General features: G+C 44.2%; 1 protein-coding gene across 1 annotated transcript; it reads right to left on the reverse strand.

The window, feature by feature from the left end:
- Positions 1-9125: 9125 nt before the first annotated feature.
- Positions 9126-12606, reverse strand: LOC116427116 (L-dopachrome tautomerase yellow-g2). Its single transcript, XM_031977084.2, has one exon. The coding sequence runs from the start codon at positions 12119-12121 to the stop codon at positions 10823-10825; it is 1299 nt and encodes a 432-aa protein (XP_031832944.1). The 5' UTR covers positions 12122-12606; the 3' UTR covers positions 9126-10822.
- Positions 12607-18005: the final 5399 nt, after the last annotated feature.

Here is an 18005-nt window from a genome sequence, read left to right on the forward strand (position 1 = left end):
CCGCCGGTACGAGCCAGCCCCTCTTTGCCCCCACCATTAACGGTAGAATGGCCGCAGGGACGTATCGTTCGACAGATGCGTCGGTTTTTCTCAGGCAGTTTTATTTTATTTTTTTTTTTTTCTTTATAATTAAATCGGAACTTATGGGAAACAGGATTAGTTATTCGAATAAAGAAGAGAAATTCTATGCTGGCGTTGAATGGGGGGATCGATTTTACGAGTCCGTTTGAAATCATTCGGTTACTGATTGGTAGATCGAGCACACTCTCGAGAATCGAGATCGGAACGAGACATTTCTGCCAATCATGACGTTCATGACGACTGCGATTGGTTAAAAGACTTTTTCGAACGTTGGCTCGTAAAATGTCGTTGGGGCTAGAATTATTTGCATTCGCGAGAAAGACTGATTTAAATTTTTCGCGTTACAGTTACTCGAAGGGTGAAAATTGTGAATAGTATACTCCTCGCGGGTGGTCATTTTTTATTGTTCGCCGGTTCTTTGGTTCAACTTGAATGGCGGTTTTCGTTTCGCGGTTCGGAAATCTAATTATTTCCCTCAATAATGATTTGGGAATGTGTAGCTAGGCACTGGAGCAGGAAGAAATGAGACTCGTGTGAGTATCGGTTCATCGATTTATCGAATTCAATATTATAATTGTGAGCGGTGTTGATCGTTAAATACCGACCGTTAAGCAACTCGAGAAACTGATGCTCGGTCAATTAAAAAGAGATATTATTTTCATGCATTTAGTGCTGCTGTATTTGATGTATGTCAGGTCAAAGTTGACTTAACGTAAGTGAAGTTGATTGACAATCAGATCATAGGCTGGCATAACCAGAAGCTGGTTTCATAACTAATGTTTATGAAACTTTTCAGAACATTCGTACGGCCCTGAATTCTCGCTTTCCTAACCCCTCCTACCCTAAGGTAACAGCTGCGTATATACAGTACGCATCCCTTTAGAATTGCAGCCCCGGCAGTTTGTAAAAGCGAAACCGCTGATAAATCCATGGTCCCACGACCTATCCAGATTTAATGCTATTCTACAGCTTCATTGTCTATCAACAATGGCCGTATCAATCAGATTAAATTCCGATCAACGGTTCTAATCTCCTAATCTGTAAATATACCAGGCTGATTGTTATAAACACTCGTGCAACAATTTCCACTGCAAACAATAAGCAATTCTCGTCTTTATATCATCCAATACGTTCGCTGCAGAATTTCAGTGCATAAAGATAACGCACATGTGGATACAATAGTACCTAACATCGTTTAAATGAAACATTGCAGCAATTGCACTTTGTGTTCAATTTATTTTTAATTAGATACTTTTTTCAAACACTTTTTTCCAAAAATCTTTTCAAATACGATGACCATTGAACGTTATCCAGCGAGCAGATTTCTGCGAAGACAACGTGGCGCCATCTTTGACAACAATTGAGAACTGTTAGGTTAACTTCAAACCGGAAGTTGTAAATCAATTTGTAATTTCCGATGACATTTGAATTTCATTGTGAAATCGTGTTTGTAATTTCATGTATATTATGTTATTGCGATTTAATCTTGAGTCGGTATTGTCATAATTAATATACAATATGTATATTTAATTACCTTACATTATACATATATATATCACGATTCTAATTATGATATTGCTGACTGATATTTACATACGTACGTAAGTTTATTTTCGTCGTGTGACTTTAATCGTCGTCGTACGTATAACACTGTCGTCAACATGCACTTGTTTGCATGTGTCGTTAACTCATTGATAAATGCAAGAATATTCGATTCATTGTCATCTGTTCGAGTTCATCATTAGGCTAACGAACTAGTTTTGCTGAAAGAACAGCGGGCAATTCTATTCATAAGATCTAGCCAAGTTGCACCGAGATATCTAACCAGGTGAGAACACGTGATTATGAAACAATGACAATTAAGAGACCGCCATGACGATAATAGACGGGAATCCAAGGTCTGATAATATCTATTCTTTTATTAATAACTCATAATTTACAGAAACACTGTGTAATAGCTACATTACTCTGTAATACACGAAATAATAAACCATTAGCGACGCTAATGTCGATGCGTCCAGCCCGAATTCTAAATGTACTTATACTCTATTCTGTATGTTATACAGGGTGTTCCATAAAGAAACAGAAACGGCACAACCGAAACGAAGAATTATTTTCCGGAAATGAGTAACCAGTATAGAAGCATCGTCTATCTAGGTTCTAAAGGAATTCAATTGAACAGTCGAAACTGGCCAAAATTGAAAATGAACAATTGAACAATTTAACACGTTAAGTGTCGCACTATTTCATAAAGAAAAATACTCGAAATGGAAAATATATAATATTAAATTATTTGATTGAATTGCATTGTTATTATTGCAAGTTCGTCTAGCTGAGTGTCACCACATTGGCTAGCATTGTTTATAATATAAAGATGCTTTCAAATAATCATCTTTTAATTGAGTGAACTATAGTAATTCCATTTGATTGGGGATCACCGGTGACCCCTATGGCATTCATGTTAACACGTTCGCCGCGAAAATCTTGACCGTTTTTCCGTAGAGTTATTTTCTTAAGAGAAACGGGAACAATTGTGAATTATTTAGCGTTACAATCTTTGCATTGGACTATTATCAATTTAGTTACATTATTAACACGTTGAGTGCCACGAAAAATATCAGCGTTCTAAAGATAAATGAGAATAATTATTAATTATTTGCTACCACAATTCTTACGTTACAATATTATCCAGTTATTTACGTTATTGAATATTCTTATTCGACGTCGGTTGTCTTATCAATTACAATTGTTTTCAAGTCATTTCGAAGCTCCGTCACCGGTGACCACCGTGGCAGTCAACGTGTTAACAGTAGGTTTACAGGCATTTATTGTGCACTTTATACCATTGTTCCTAGAAAGCTTCACATTCGTTCATTTCGATCTTGGATGTTAGAAGTTTAGAAATAAACAATTCAGATACATATCCATGTGCATCGATCAAAGTCGACGTGAACACTTACTAAATAATATTTATAAAAAGCAATATGCGTCAAATTGACGCGTTCCGTGAATCCAGTGTTATTTTCATTCGACATGGGTGATCCTGTATGTTACAACTGTTTTCAATTAATTCAGAAACTTCGTCATCGGTGACTGCAATGACGCTTAACGTGTTAATGTCCGACCGTACCTTTTTTTTTAAGGAACACCATACGGACTTTATAACTATAGAAAATATATTAATTTCAGGTATACAGATTCGGTGATACAATTGCGTAAACTGACGCTGAAGGAAAGCATACTTTGCAAATTTTATCTACGATAGAACACTTTGTCGTGCACCGCCGACGCCCGTCTCCATCATCGTCAAAAGGCGCCGAACAGGCAGCCCTTAACTAGAATTTCTCGAGACCCGTCGACATTTTCCGATGTCTTCATTCGATTAATATGTTAACCGAGCAAAGTATCATCCGGCTACGATTGCGCAAAAACGATTCTATACAAGTTTACTCCGTAATACGTTCACCTATGACCTACACCACGCTACTGCGAACTTGGCGGTGTTTAATAAATACAAATACGAATTACAAGATAAATCGTCTTCTCCAGGTTAACAGATTAACCCCTTGCGGTGAAACGACGAGTACAGCTTGTTATTGGTTTCTCATGGCAAACCGTACAGTGACAAGCTACACTCGTCATGCGACTGAAGTTACAGGTAACATGTTTTCATGCGCACAGAATGTTTTTCTAATTGAGAATAGATTGGCGTAATGGCTGGTAATACCTTGCTAGATTACGGTCGATTAACATTCTTTAAATTAACAAAATCTATGAATCATAAAATGAAACATGTTGCCTTTAACAAAAATAAAATTCTTTTGTGCACAATCTTTCATTTTGTGTACAGAATTTATACAGTTCCTAATTGAGAATAGATTGGCGTAATAGTTGGTAGTACCTTACTAGATTACTGTCGATTAACATTCTTTAAATTAACAGAATCTATAAATCATAAGATGAAACATCTTGCCTTTAACAAAAATAAAATTCTTTTGTGCACGATCTTTCATGACTAATCCTTTGCGGTCGAATGTCATCGTTACGACTTTCATATCCAAAATCGAAGGTTACAAATAAATAATTTAACAATTCAAATAATGAGAGATAGATACAAGGTTTCATTTCTTCTGATATTTCATATTTTGACACATAATTCAACTGTTAATGGACAGAGTTTTCAAAGGTTGAGAACCTCTCGACCGTGAAGGGTTAAATCGTACTGTAAAGGGTTAAGCGTCATTAGCCTTGTGGAGAAAGGAAATCGCGATATACATTGTATGCAGCAATATAGGGTACGATCGTACTCTCGGATTCACCGTTGCCTCTTTTTTTGGATCAGTCGGATCGGTTCACGGTTCATTGGTTCGCTAATGGTCTCGGTGACGGTTGCATTAGTCCTATTCTTATCAGAAATCTGATTTCAGCCGAACGCCGATCGAACAGGCTCCCGGGACTTTTGGTTAGCGCTTAATCATCCGGCGAGTGAACAGAAACCGCCTCGGGCGTGCGTTAAACACCGAACTCCGGCTATGAGTCAAACGCGTTTAATATTCTTTTCATAGTAGGCTGACATCATTTTCCGCAGTTGTAATCGAACGGAGTGTCATTTTTTGAAGGCTACCAGCTATTAACAATTTTTCCGCTGTCTTGTGAGTCATTGGACATGTGTATCCAGATGAAAGCTTCCGGTCACTTCAGTACTATTCCCTTTAACGCTAACCGTATCGACGCTTTGCATATATCTATGTATCCCTATTGAAACCAGCCAAATAGCTACGAAACGAAGGTAAACAAGTTGGACGATCAATTTTTCTTACTGGAAACGGAAACAACAGGAAACACAGACATTGAAAAATTGATTAATCACACGATATAGTTGATATGAAGTTAAATGAACGAAGGAAAACACAGGATTTTCAATGAAAATTTGATACTAGAACTACTAGGGTTCAAATGATTCCCAATTTCTTCTTTTAGAATTACTGCAAAGGTAATACCTGATTCAGTAATACCTAAACTGAAATACAAGACAATTGAAATCTTCATAAAATCGTGTTTATAGCTTTTTTAAAGAAATTTTGGAAAGATGGTTCAAGTACTTGGTAGTTTTAATGTTCTATCTTTATATATTTAACACTGAATTCTTGTTCATCGCTAGGTCACAGCGTTGCTAGGATCAGAAGTGCCCAAGCCTGCTAACGTGATCATGGAAAATGGAACTGTTGAATTCGCTGGACTCCGATAGGTTTACACGCATCACGAGAGTCGCTATCAAAAAATAAATACCGCAGGTGTCTTGTTAACCTGTTGAGTACCGTAAAGCTGTCGGTGTGGACTATCGACGCATATACGAGTTTCTCGATCGTTTCGATCTCGCGTGTGCCGCGACGACGATTGTAAAGTATAAGACGTTAATATACACGTTCCTTAGCATTGTTCAATTCAGTGGAACTGAGGAATTACGATTACAACTTAATTATGCCTCGCGTAAATTAATATCTCATTGATTTTCAGACGACAAGCCAAACAAAAGGATACTCAAAGTGTTCGTAGGGTAATTCTGAGTGAGATGGCCCGATCTCATTTGAATACTGTCAACAGTCTATACTTTCCATCGCTTTTAGTACACCGAATCTTCCATAGACACCTGTTACACCTCTTTTCGTTAGGTGTCAATGATATTTATGATATGAACTTTTGAAAGCGACTCAAGTCCACTTAAAAAACATTAAATCCATTAAAGAATAAAAAGATTCTGTAGAATTCTAACTATTGTAAGGATTAACTTGGTGTTTTTGAAAAATGGACTTACTTTCAAGATAAACATACAATAGTTCTTTTAACTTTGAAACTACTAAACAATTAGAGTGACATTTCCAATTATTCATGAAAATTAGAACAATACGTTTCTTAAGGTTCTAAGGGTCTCCTAGTTTCGTATCGGTGCAAGTGCAGTTTAATTGAAAATCTTTCGCGAAGACGGTTACGTAGTTTGAACACTTGCGAAATAAATATTCTGAAGTGGACCACCCCTTCTCACCCTATATCCGCACCGTAGGAATCGAGATAACGAAGGGAACGCATCCTAAAGCGCGGCGTGCTCCCAGATTCATGCGATCGGGTCTCAGGTGCACCGTGTTTTCCCACTGAAGTTTTGTAATCCTATGAGCCTCTCCCTGCTCGTTCGTTGACTCGCGGTTCAGGGCTAGGCCCCGGCTCCGTTTGCGCTGCGCGCGTAATAATGTGCGTGCACCTCACTTCGCCGCAAAACTGGGACGCTGCGTGGCTGAAAGAGGAGACAATTGTGGGAAGAGGCTGGAAGCGAGATTGCCTTCGATATATCCTTCTCTTCTTCTTTTTCTTTTCAGTTTCCCTACTTTCCTGAACGACCGCCGCGTCCACGCGATGACTAACGTTCCCCCGTTTTTCCAATTATCACGTTGACTGCCATGGCGGTCATCAAACACTGCAGCCTCCAAATTACTTAAGAACAACCGAGTTTTGATATTTTCTGATTTTTCTAGATTTCAACGCTAAAACTACCAAGCAAAGTTGACTTTTCAAAATGTTTCTGTAGAAACTCCAAGAGTGCCATCGAGACTTCGATCACTCAAAACTTAGTTTGAGTATTGATAAAATAATTTATTTAGAAATTTCTTAGAGAAGGACTTATTGTTTCTCAATAATTGTAAAAGAATTTAGGAATGGATCATTTTGACTTATTTGATAGTTCTAGTGTTAATGGAATTAATAATATTCTTCTTAGTTACTGAAGCCCTTCTTCTTATAGCTTCTGAATATGTTCTATACTTTCTGGAGCCGAAACATTAAATTTCAATTTTTGTTTTCTGGAGTTAACCGCGTTCTGAGCGACTCAATTGTAAGAAAACTGGCAACGAATCAAGACATTTAGTAATATAACTAGCTAAATAATAGCGTAACTCGAGAACTACGATATGGAATCATTAATAATTAATTGTAACGCCACTTGCCTTTGTTATGAAAGAATATGTAATATTATACGAAAATTCCCGTGGCAGCCAACGTGTTAACACTAGGTTCACGGGCCGCGTCAATTCGACGCGTATCGAATTTTCTAAGCATTATTTGATCAATGTTTACTTTGATTTTCATCGACGCAGCTACACGAATGTTTAACGCTAGATTTGCTGACATTTACACTTTATTCTATTGTTCCTAGAAAACTACATGTTCCTTTGTATACGCCGTGGGAATTACACCTTCGAAAATAGAGAATTGCAATGGTCATTGCACGACTCAAAATCGATTTGTTACCAAATGATGCTCGAAAAATTCCGTATCCGTGAAATCGACGGTTCACGTGAATCCAGCGTTAATTATCTGCAGTTGAACCTACAATTTCCAAGATTCTTCTAATTTTTCTAGGAACAGTCGGATAAACCGCACGACAAACGTGCGCAGACCTAGTGTTAATAGATGCACCTGGAAACACGGATTCCGGACACGTCCGCGTCCCCATATGAAACATTCATTCCGCGGTCCTCGTGTTCTACTGCTCTTACGCCGTGTCTCGATTCCCGAGGAAAATTTCGAAATTGCCATGCAAGCTGCAACGTTCCCGTGGAAGGGGAGCGCACCTACAACGAGGCGAAACCGCAAGTAACTTTCGATCACGAAGGAAAATATGATTTTTCAGTTTGCTTTTATCCAGCGTCCCCCATCGTGCTTCGATTCCGTTGATTTTCCAGGTTCGGATCGCGCAACAACAGTCACCGTAGGGAATTATTTCCAGGCGTCACGGTAGCCGATACGTTTAGCTGAGCGAGCGATTCTGGGTCGATCCGTCGAGAAAGGGAATAACAATTGCAACAAACAAACGCCGCGAAACGGCGGAAAGTTGCGTTCACCGAGCCGGCCTAGACAAATGACTCATAACTCGCATTTTCCGACCGGCCTCCCGGTATACAGTTTCAATTCATCGCCGCAAATCAGGCCATATGTATTAAAGCTATTCGTACGTGTTATGAGCGGCGTGTACACTAATTACACGTGCACACACATGCGTTTCACGCGCCCACAGCGTGTAGTGTATACACTGGCGGTTCGAAATCTTAAGGCGACGAGAATAAGGTGCTGCATTGATCGTCGGTCGTTCTCCCTTTTCCATCGGCTGTACGAAGAACTGTACCGATCCGCGTTTCTTCGACACGCAGGAACACGTTCTCGTGACAATAATTGTCATCGCGACGATATCGGAATGCGAGGGACGACAACGAACGGCTTATTACGGAGACGAATCCTCTGTAACCGATGGCCAAGCTCGGAAAAATGGGAACGTCGGGAAAACTAAACGATGCACATTCTTCCCGTAAGAATCAAAGAATCTCGAGAAGAATGCGGATCGACGCCTGGCCCGCGGGGGACTAATTTTCCGCGGCAAGTCGTTAAACGGTCGTTGATTATTGGCAGTATGGTTGTTCGCGTGGTCATTCCCATTCGATCGAACTATGACCCCCTTAAATTCACGCTCGACAACGTTTCTTTGTCGGGGGACAGATTCTCGATGACGGTTGCTTTCGCCGCGACGATAAATGGTCCATTTATTCAGCCTCTCCGCCCCCCGCCCCGTCGAACCAGCCCGCAGCTTTTCCTTCCCACTTTCCCAATTTCCCTTCCAATAGCCGCGATCGAAGCAGAAGCGTCTCTTAATGGCGGAACCGTTCGCACTCGAGTGGTTTTCATTGGAAATATTCAACGCTCCCCGACGAGGCGCAGACGAGGTTTTCTTCAAATTAACCGAACGACGATGCGCGCGTGAGCTTAGGAATTGAATAGGAAACTCGATCATTTCGTCCCATCGAATCAAGCGGTGACTGAGAGCTACTTCTCGAGCGCGAAGGGTTAATACTCCCCGTTGGGCGACGTTAATTCAAGGTCAATTAAGCGCGAACGCGTCGTCGTCGCGGTGGTACTTTCTCCCCGGGTACGGAAGCGTGATTGTTTTCTGGCGGCACGCGCCGATTCGATTGTCGGCTCAACCGATTAAATGCGAACTCGGATGGAATACTGGTAGATTTATTATTTATACATATTACGTGAAAGTGTTTACCTTGAATTGATTAACACTGAAACTACCGAGCGACTCGAGTGACTCGGTTCTATGTTTTTATAGAAATCAGGACAATATGCTTCTCGAGATTTAATGGATCCCTTATTGCTGTATTTGTATAGATACACAAATTTATTTTACAATCTTTCGCAAAGTCTTGTCACAATTTAACACGTTCGTTACTAGCGTCACATACCTGTGACAGGCGCAATCTTATATTTTACATAAAGCAAATGAAACTAATCTTATAGATACTGTTATTTCAAGTTACAAGCTACGGCATTATATTTCGGAACTCAACATGTTCCAGTTTCATTTTTTCGATATTCTGTTTAGAAGACTCATTGGATCGAATAAAATATTACAATTGAGGTCCTCACCGAAATAAACGCTGGTAGCGAACGTTTAAATACTCGCAAGCTGGAAATTCTAAAACGGGTGAATTTGACTTGTCCGATAGTTTTAGCGTTAACCACGATGAACAATGGCCGCAGCCGTTGATCGGTGAATTCGATTTTGAAAGGTTCGACAGATTCGTTTCTTTTTATTATACTCTCTATGAAATATCGTTACAGAAAATTACAGAAACACGGGCGTTTCTTTGCAGGACCCGTGTTCTTCGATTCTTCGCGGAGCCAATCGATTGGAATCTTTGGTACTCGCTGAAGAGGTGCTGAAACAATTCGAACAGGACTCTAAACGGATTAAGAAGAAGCTTCGTCTCGAGGACAGCGTCGTGGCTGGAAGGAAAACGTGTACGCTACTGTTCCATGCGGTAAAGACCATCAACGGTAATTGCACCGATCAATTTCGAGATCAATTTCGCCCGAGAATCTTAGATGGCAATCAGAATGACATTGGTAAACGCGTTTCCTAATTAGCCCTTGTCCTCGAGGAATCCTGGGCAGTTCTGTCGCTCCATCAGAACCGTTGTTTACAGGAACCAACGGTACCGGTGGACTGACTCGAATGCCTCCAGTCCAATTCCACTCGGCTGACAGAAATTTTCTACGACTGCGCCAGAGACGATCAATCAGTTTCAAAGATTACGGTAACGAGCGGCCTCGTCGTAGTTCCATCGTCCAAGACGCACGCTAGACTAGAGCTTCCAATCATGCACGCATGCCCGTCGCAGCGTGCGCGGGTACAAACGTGACACACCTGGTGCCCCTATAAATATTAAATTAAACGCATCCCTGCTCGCGCGAGCGACGGGCAAGCGAACGGAATGCTCATTCTACATCGAGATTACAGACACAGATGTTTAGAGTTGTACAGGGTGTCCCTCAAGAAGAATGCGGATCGACCGACGCGAGTCGCCGAACGAACCGATGGAGATCTTACCGGAGCTTGAACGTGTTCACCTGTACAGTTCGAGAACGACTCGCGCTACACGGGAAGCCGAGCAGCGCTTACGACCGTAACTTCACGCGCGTCAGTGAATCCGTGCACCCGTGAAACGAGGGGCGCACTGGACGTTCCGAGTCACCGGGACAGCACTGGATGGGTAACCGGCGTGATCCGTCTGGGAAGATAAAGGTCGAACGTCTTTGGTAATACCCGTGGCGTGCGTCGAAATTCAGTCTACCGTCTAGAAACAGAAAGGAAAGGAAGAGAAACGGCAACCGGCGGGTATAGCGGGGCGCGTTACTGAACCACCACGGCTAGCAGAACGGCTAATCCCGTAGCCAACCAGAGGGTAATCCTGTTAGCGGACGAAGCGGGTATCTCCGGTTGCTGCGGCGCGCTGCCGTCCTCGAGATATTGGTAGCTCTTCAGCCTGGTTTTCGATCGGACGACCCTGTAGTTCGGCACGCTGACGTTCACCCGATTGTTCAGGATGTTCTGCATCGCGTTGGTCACGCAGTAGAAGTTGCCCTCCTCGTCGAACGCGAACGTGTCCGGCCACTGCATCCTCTCGTGGTCCCTGGAGATCACTCGCTGCCCGGTGTTGAACGAGCTGGATTGCTTGGTGTCCCACATGGCTACCGCGTCGTCCGCAAGCAGCCCGAAGTACAGCACCCCGGTGGAGGACATGATCATACCGTCTGACTGCGAGTTCTTCCTGCCGAGCTCCTGCACGTAGTCGTCCAAGTTGCTCGCGTTGCTCTTCAGCGCGAACGTTGGCATCGAGTACAAATGGAAGGAGGACAAGGGCGAGTAGTATATCTGCCTGTTGCTGACGCTGGCCGGCGACAACGCGATCCCGTCCACTGGTATCGGCATATTGATCAACACCTTCGAGATCATGAACTTAACCGCTTCTTGCTTAGCCTTCATCGAGTCGTGCCTGATCTTCCAGGAGGTGTTGTTCTGCAGCGAGTACACGATTATACCCGGATCCTCCCGGTCGCTGTCCGATATGTACGCCATGCCGCCGTCCTCGTGGTCCACGACGATGTCGTTCAAGTAAGCCATGCCCGGACGAGCGACGTTCGGAGGGAACTCGTACGACTTCAGGATCTCGCCTTTGTTTTCTAGATCCAGAATCACCAGCCGAGCCGGACAGGTGGCCTTCGTCTCTACCGATAAAGGAGACATCGTTCCCGAGTCGATCACCCACATGCGACCGATAGGATCGATCTCCATGCTCTGGACGAACTGGAAAGCACTGCAGTCACCGATCTTCTGCATCTCCCAGCTGGGGTAGGCATCCAAAACCGGCGCCGTGATCCTGTTGATGGGGGTCGCGGACGTGACCGCGAGAGTGACCGGCACCCCGTCCCTCCAGCGTGGCAGCGATAAGTACATCTTACCCTTCCAGAACTTAATACCAGCGATGAAGTTATTGGCGGGCACATAGTCATTGTGGCTGACAGCGTAATCTCTCTCCTCCTCGCTTGGCCAGGCGACGTCCACGGTGTTCCACTGGAAGATCACTTGGAACGGCTCGTGACACACGGTCACGGCGACCAGGAACAGCAGCAAGAAAGTCAAGCTCTTCATCTTGCTGGTCACTTTAGAGGGTCGTCGTTCCGTCGGTTTAATTTGCTTCCGTTACGATCCTCCCTTGCCCCGCGTTCTTTTTCCCTAGGATTTGACTCACGTTTCGTTTTAGGCGGCCGGAAGGAGCGGGATGTTCAGCTAGGATCCGGTTGAAAGCTGATATCCGGAACAGCGAACCCGGCAAGCGTCGCCGGGGATCCGGAAGACGGTCTCTCCTCGCAGAGAGGGTCTATTCTCGTCGACGAACCGGCGTAACTGGTGTTCCACGGAATATTCGTGCGTGCCAAATGCAACGCTGGCCGGCCACCTCGTCGGCGGTGTTCAACACTGTCACGAACGTCTGCTATTATCACCGCGGCGGGTAACTGGCGTGCCGGCGGCTCGTGGCGCGATGCTGAACAGGCGACCCGTCGCGCGGAGACGATCGCAATTTGACTGACGAAGACGCGGAGCGTCGCTTAGAGAGGCGTCGTCCCCCCACTCGGTTCGCCGCGTATTTACACACGACCGGCGATGTACACGTGCATGGCACGTAACGTGTGTGCACGCGCGGCACAGTGCGCCCGGTTGCGTGTAGGTATAACGTGCAACAGGGAACACCCAGCGATCCCCCTCCCCGCCGCCTCGACGGACGGATACACGCGAGTCCGTAGGCTCGTTGTTTAACCGAGATGTTGATGCATCGTGGAAATGCAAATTAACATTCTTCACTGAATCATCCGATGCTGATTCTCTCGAATCACACGTCGTCCTTTGAACGCGATCGCGTTCCTATTACATACTTCGCGCTTCTCGACGCGTCGCTGGTATTTTTCCAGCGTACGTGGGTTTACGTGGATTTTTACACGTTAGTAGCTTGCGAACGTTCATGACAAGGTGGCTCTAAATCATTTTGCTTAACACATTCACTACCAGCGTCACATTTGTGACATAATTCTATATTTTACATACAGAAACTGAAATTAACTCTATGGATATTATTCTTTTAGGGTATAAGATAGGTAATTATATTTAAGAACTCGATGACTCGGTGCAGTTGCATTTTTTCTATATTTTCTTTACAAGATTTATTGGATCGAAGAAAATGTTACAATCGGAAAGATCGTCACCGTAGGAAACGCTGGTAGCGAACGTGTTAAGACAGCAAGTGGTTAGAATATGGATTCTTTCTACACAGATAGAGGACGATCTAAGGCAGACTGAAGAGATCGCAATTGCGCGCAACGGAATACGAAGAAACAGCCGTTGAATCGATTTTTCGGTCTCATCTTTCTCGGGGGAAGATAAAGCGGGGCCGAACAACCTTTTCTAAGCCGGCGGTCGCCGTCTCACCCCTTCCAGCGTTCTCTTTTCAAAGCAATCTCGGCTTTACAACGTGTCTTATTCGTTCTCCGGCCCGACGTTCCTATGCCAACTGTCAACGACTTTCGTTTAGACCAACAATGGGCCTGCCGAGAAAAAATCGTGGGATTCTACGAAGGACATTAATCTAATCACTGGAAATTGCACGAGAATCGTAGGACAATTCCGCGGCAATTTGGAGACAGCCTCGTTCCACGTGCACGCACGGTGGGGAAAAGAGAAACTGCTCGGTTCAACGCTGGAACATTCAAGTGCAAGCAACATGAGATATCGGGTTTCACGAAGCCCACTACGAGACTCTGTTCAGGAAAAACGAACCACCGAAACGCCACCGGAGCGAAACGATCCTCCGAAACGGATGTTTATCCGTTTGCATGTTTCACCGGTGCCGTCACATAACCGCACGACGATCGGTGTTCTTGCCTCACGGTTCCGTGGATTCCGGCCAAGTGAAATGGATCAACGAATGCGCTGGATGTCAGCTGCAACCGATACCCCTTCGGCCTGCGTCCGCCGGTAGCGCGATTTTTGAAAACCTCGTTTCAACCGAGCGGCAACCGTTTTACGATCCACCGTGAAGAAACATTTTTTTTCCGTTCCATTCTCTGCCCGATGTTTTATTTGTTTTGCTTCATTTGCGGTTATTAGAATGATTGTCCCGCGAGGGAGAGCCGTCCTAGAACCGCTTTGTCATTAAAGGCAGAGAAATCGCGAAGGTCAGGCACGCGAGGAGCGCGTCCGACTGCCACGGCGAGCTGACGTTCCCGTGGAACTGTTCGCCACTGCCAGAGACACGTGTTACGTCACCGGCGGGTTTGGGCGCAAAAATAGTTTAATTCTTGGACCGCCGCGCCACGGCTGATTGACGCACTCTGGAGCCGAATGCGATCGACGGCCTACTGCCTGTGTCCTCCGGGGAATACGAATACGGCGGCATGCGTGAAACGGCTACAATAACGCTTCCTGGCATCGGTTCAAGTATCTATAAAAATTCACCGGGCGCTTGGAGTTCGTGGGCACGCGCGCGAGACGGGTGAACCCCCTGTCACGCGGACGCGTCTCGCTGTTGCTTTGATTGGTCGTCGCCTTTGACCTTGTTTTCTTAACACTAGAACCACCGAACGGGTCGAAACGACCTATTCCAGATTTCTTCTTATCGCGATTAATCAAAAAATAGATAGCAGCGAAAGTCAATGAAGCGAAAGATTTGTTAGAAAAATCACCTATGTTTGTGCATAGTAGTGTAAAGAACTAGGTATAACAGTTTACATCTATGTATGTAAATTTAATTCTAGTGTTAGATTTTCTGGAACTAATTTTTCTGTATATATCTATTTAGTAGATTCTCTAGTAGATATCTATTTAGTAGGAAATTAAATGTCGATTTTCTTGGTAATTCCAGTGTTAGACGGTTTACGTGGATACCTTTAAGCCTTAACACGTTGACCGCCATGGTGGTCACTGATGACCTTCCAAATGCCTAGAAGATAATTACAAGAAAATTGATATGAAATCAAAGTACTTCATTAGATAAGTACTTAAATAACACTGCAAGGTACAATAATATAAAATCATTAATAATTAATTCGAATACCAATCGCCTTTCTTACAACAAAAATGAGTTATATCACATAAAAGGCTCGACAGTTTCTTTGCGGTCAACGTGTTAACAGACCAATGCCGCCATATAAGCATGGAACTTTTACTTATTGAGTCTAATGTCGCGTATATGGTGGCAAAAATTTTTTTATTATTGTCATCACTGTTACTGTTGTAATATTTACAATTAACACGTTAAATATTCTTCTAGATCACTTCTATGAATATCTTCCCGCCGGTTGTCTACGTTATAGTATTTTCTGCTGGTAAGTTGAAACACTTCCAATCCATTATGGGTTAACCCCTTGCCCTACAACAACGAGTGAGACTCATGGTGAAGATTTTCAACATGATTCAACAAATATATATATCACTCAGTTGATTCGAATTCAAAGTAAATATTTTTCTACTGTAATCAACTATTATACTTAAAAGGAAATATAGGCGTAACGTATGCTTAGAATTTTTCTCTTTTTCCAATAAATTATTAACACGTTGAATGCCATGGGGGGTCACCGGTGACCCCCAAGCAAATCGAATTACTATAATACGCTGAATTATACGATGATTATTCGCAAACATTCCTATATTATAAATAATGCTATCCATTGCGGTGACATTCAGTTTGATAAACGTGCAATGATAATAATCCAATTCAGTCAAATGATTTAATATTGTAGTTTTTCCATTTCGTGTATTCTGCTCTATAAAATCGTGCGGCGTTTAACGTGTTAATGACAAAGTAGCCGTATCGATCTGAGTTGAGAAAGAAATCATACGCCAAGGGGTTAATCTCGTGAATGTTTTTAATATTTTCATAGTTGCGCTGTTGCAAAGCGGAAGAAGCTTCGGGGAGGTCTAGAATGGAGGTGAACCGCACCGATGAAGGTTCGACGAATGATAAACAGATGAAAAGCGACGATCAGAGGCAACGGCGTGGCTGAGACAACAAGGCCGCCGGTAATGTCGTCGACTAGCCTAGTTTTCGCCTCGGATTATTTGGTTTCCGTTGGATGGGAGTAAATAAGGCTGGGTAAATACACGGAGCCCGAAATCGCTGACCCGACGGTCCTCGGAAAGAACGTAATTGGCGAGGCGACCGGGAAACGGAGGGGACCATCAAAATCGTCGAATGACCGAGCGTGGAAAATATGTTTTATGTCGTAATCGCGCGGAATGATTCTATAAATTTCGCGCGTCCGTCCTTGATGACCATTCTATGAACACCGGATACCATTGTCGCGGTAAGGACGGTCTTTAATTAATCGCGCGTAGAAAAATATCCGTGTTACATAATTAGAGGAACGCGACGGGACTGGCAGCGTCGCGGCCGAATGGTTCGAACGATAATGGATGAAAACAACGATGAATAAGAATGATCCTACGGCGACATGGAAGCATCTGGATGACCGTGATGTCGAAATGGTCGACACCTATTACAGACACCACCACTGCACACGTACTTTATTACTGTTATAACATTACGTTACAGGTCACATGATCGTGAGTCAACGGTTATGCTATACCGGTCGCAGTTCGGGCCGTCCAATCAGGCTTTTCTGCGCTGGATCACCGCTGGAAGCCCTTCGAAATTATTTAGACCGTCCGCCCGTTGTATCGTACTCATTCAATGGAACGTGTGTACCGAAGTTAGCCGACTGTACGCGCGTTCCGAACAGAAATCTACGTTCGTATCGCGAGAAACGTTTAAGAGATGTATTATAATTCTCAATGGACGTCCAGTAAGAGATTGATTTATGAAACCGCGCACGCCCGGGAACACAGCGAGCCGAGCGTTCATTTCGCTGGAGAATTCGGCGAGCATTCGGCGAGCAGAAATTGAACCGAACCGAACCGACGGAACGTAATCTCATCCTCTATATTTCTTTTAGGAGCGGCCGATGGACGTTGAGCTACAGCGTTGCCATGCAGAGAACTGAACCAACACTAGGACCGGAATTACAGATTTATGCTAATTGGCAGCTAATTAATATTGACGATGCGAATTGCTCGCAGTTACCCAGTAGATGCTGCGCCATTTTCAGCGGTTCGATGATAGACGTGCAAGAATGCCGGTTTAATTGACACCCTTCCGCGCTCTCCGTTCGAAACGATTGGGTCTTCGTTTGTTAATTAGGCGGTGCGCGGGAACGTTACGTTTTCTCCGCGGCGTAACGGGTTTCTCTAATGGAAACTGCGTAACAGCGTGTTATTGTCATTGATGTTGCATATCGCGCGTGACGCGATCCCTGGGTAAACGCGGGGCGTACGCGAAAGGTGGTTCTACGCGTGTACGCGTCATCTTTCGGATGTTACAAAGCCGCGGACATTCCCGAGGACTCGCTCGCGCAATATTTCTCAACGTTCGGTCCACAAAATCGTCCCGGATTCCTGCGGAATGCAACGGCAAACATTATCCGTCGTTCCGTACGCTTCTCAGTTCCCGGCTCGCTAGTTGTTAGAGCAAATATTGCGTCGCGAGCAACCTCTGGGAAATGCAAACCACAGCGGCCGAATCCACCTTTCGCGATCCAGCCGTGGCGCCCGCGTCCTAATGGATACGTCCGTGAATCTCACGCGCGCGGATCCTCCGCGAAACCGTCACGATCTCGCGGTTTCCCCCGCGATGCTCGCAGGTGCATCACCGGATTCCCGTGGGCACGTGCGAAAATTGCAAATCGCGGCTCCCGAGACGCTTTAAGCGGCTCAGCGGCGCAGCCCGACGCGGAGCAACGATTTTAGCCTCTTACGGTTCAAGCGGATATCGCGGGCATGGCGTTCTTGCACAATGGACCCGCGGATGTTTACGGGAATCCTGTATTCTAAGATGACCGGGGGACGAGAGAGACTCCGTTTCACCTATTAAGGGGTTTATTATACCGAGAGCGAAGTAAAAACTTACGGACCATGAATATAGAAAATC

The sequence above is a fragment of the Nomia melanderi genome, chromosome 14 (genome assembly GCF_051020985.1).
Source record: "Nomia melanderi isolate GNS246 chromosome 14, iyNomMela1, whole genome shotgun sequence".
Taxonomy (NCBI): Eukaryota; Metazoa; Arthropoda; class Insecta; order Hymenoptera; family Halictidae; genus Nomia; species Nomia melanderi.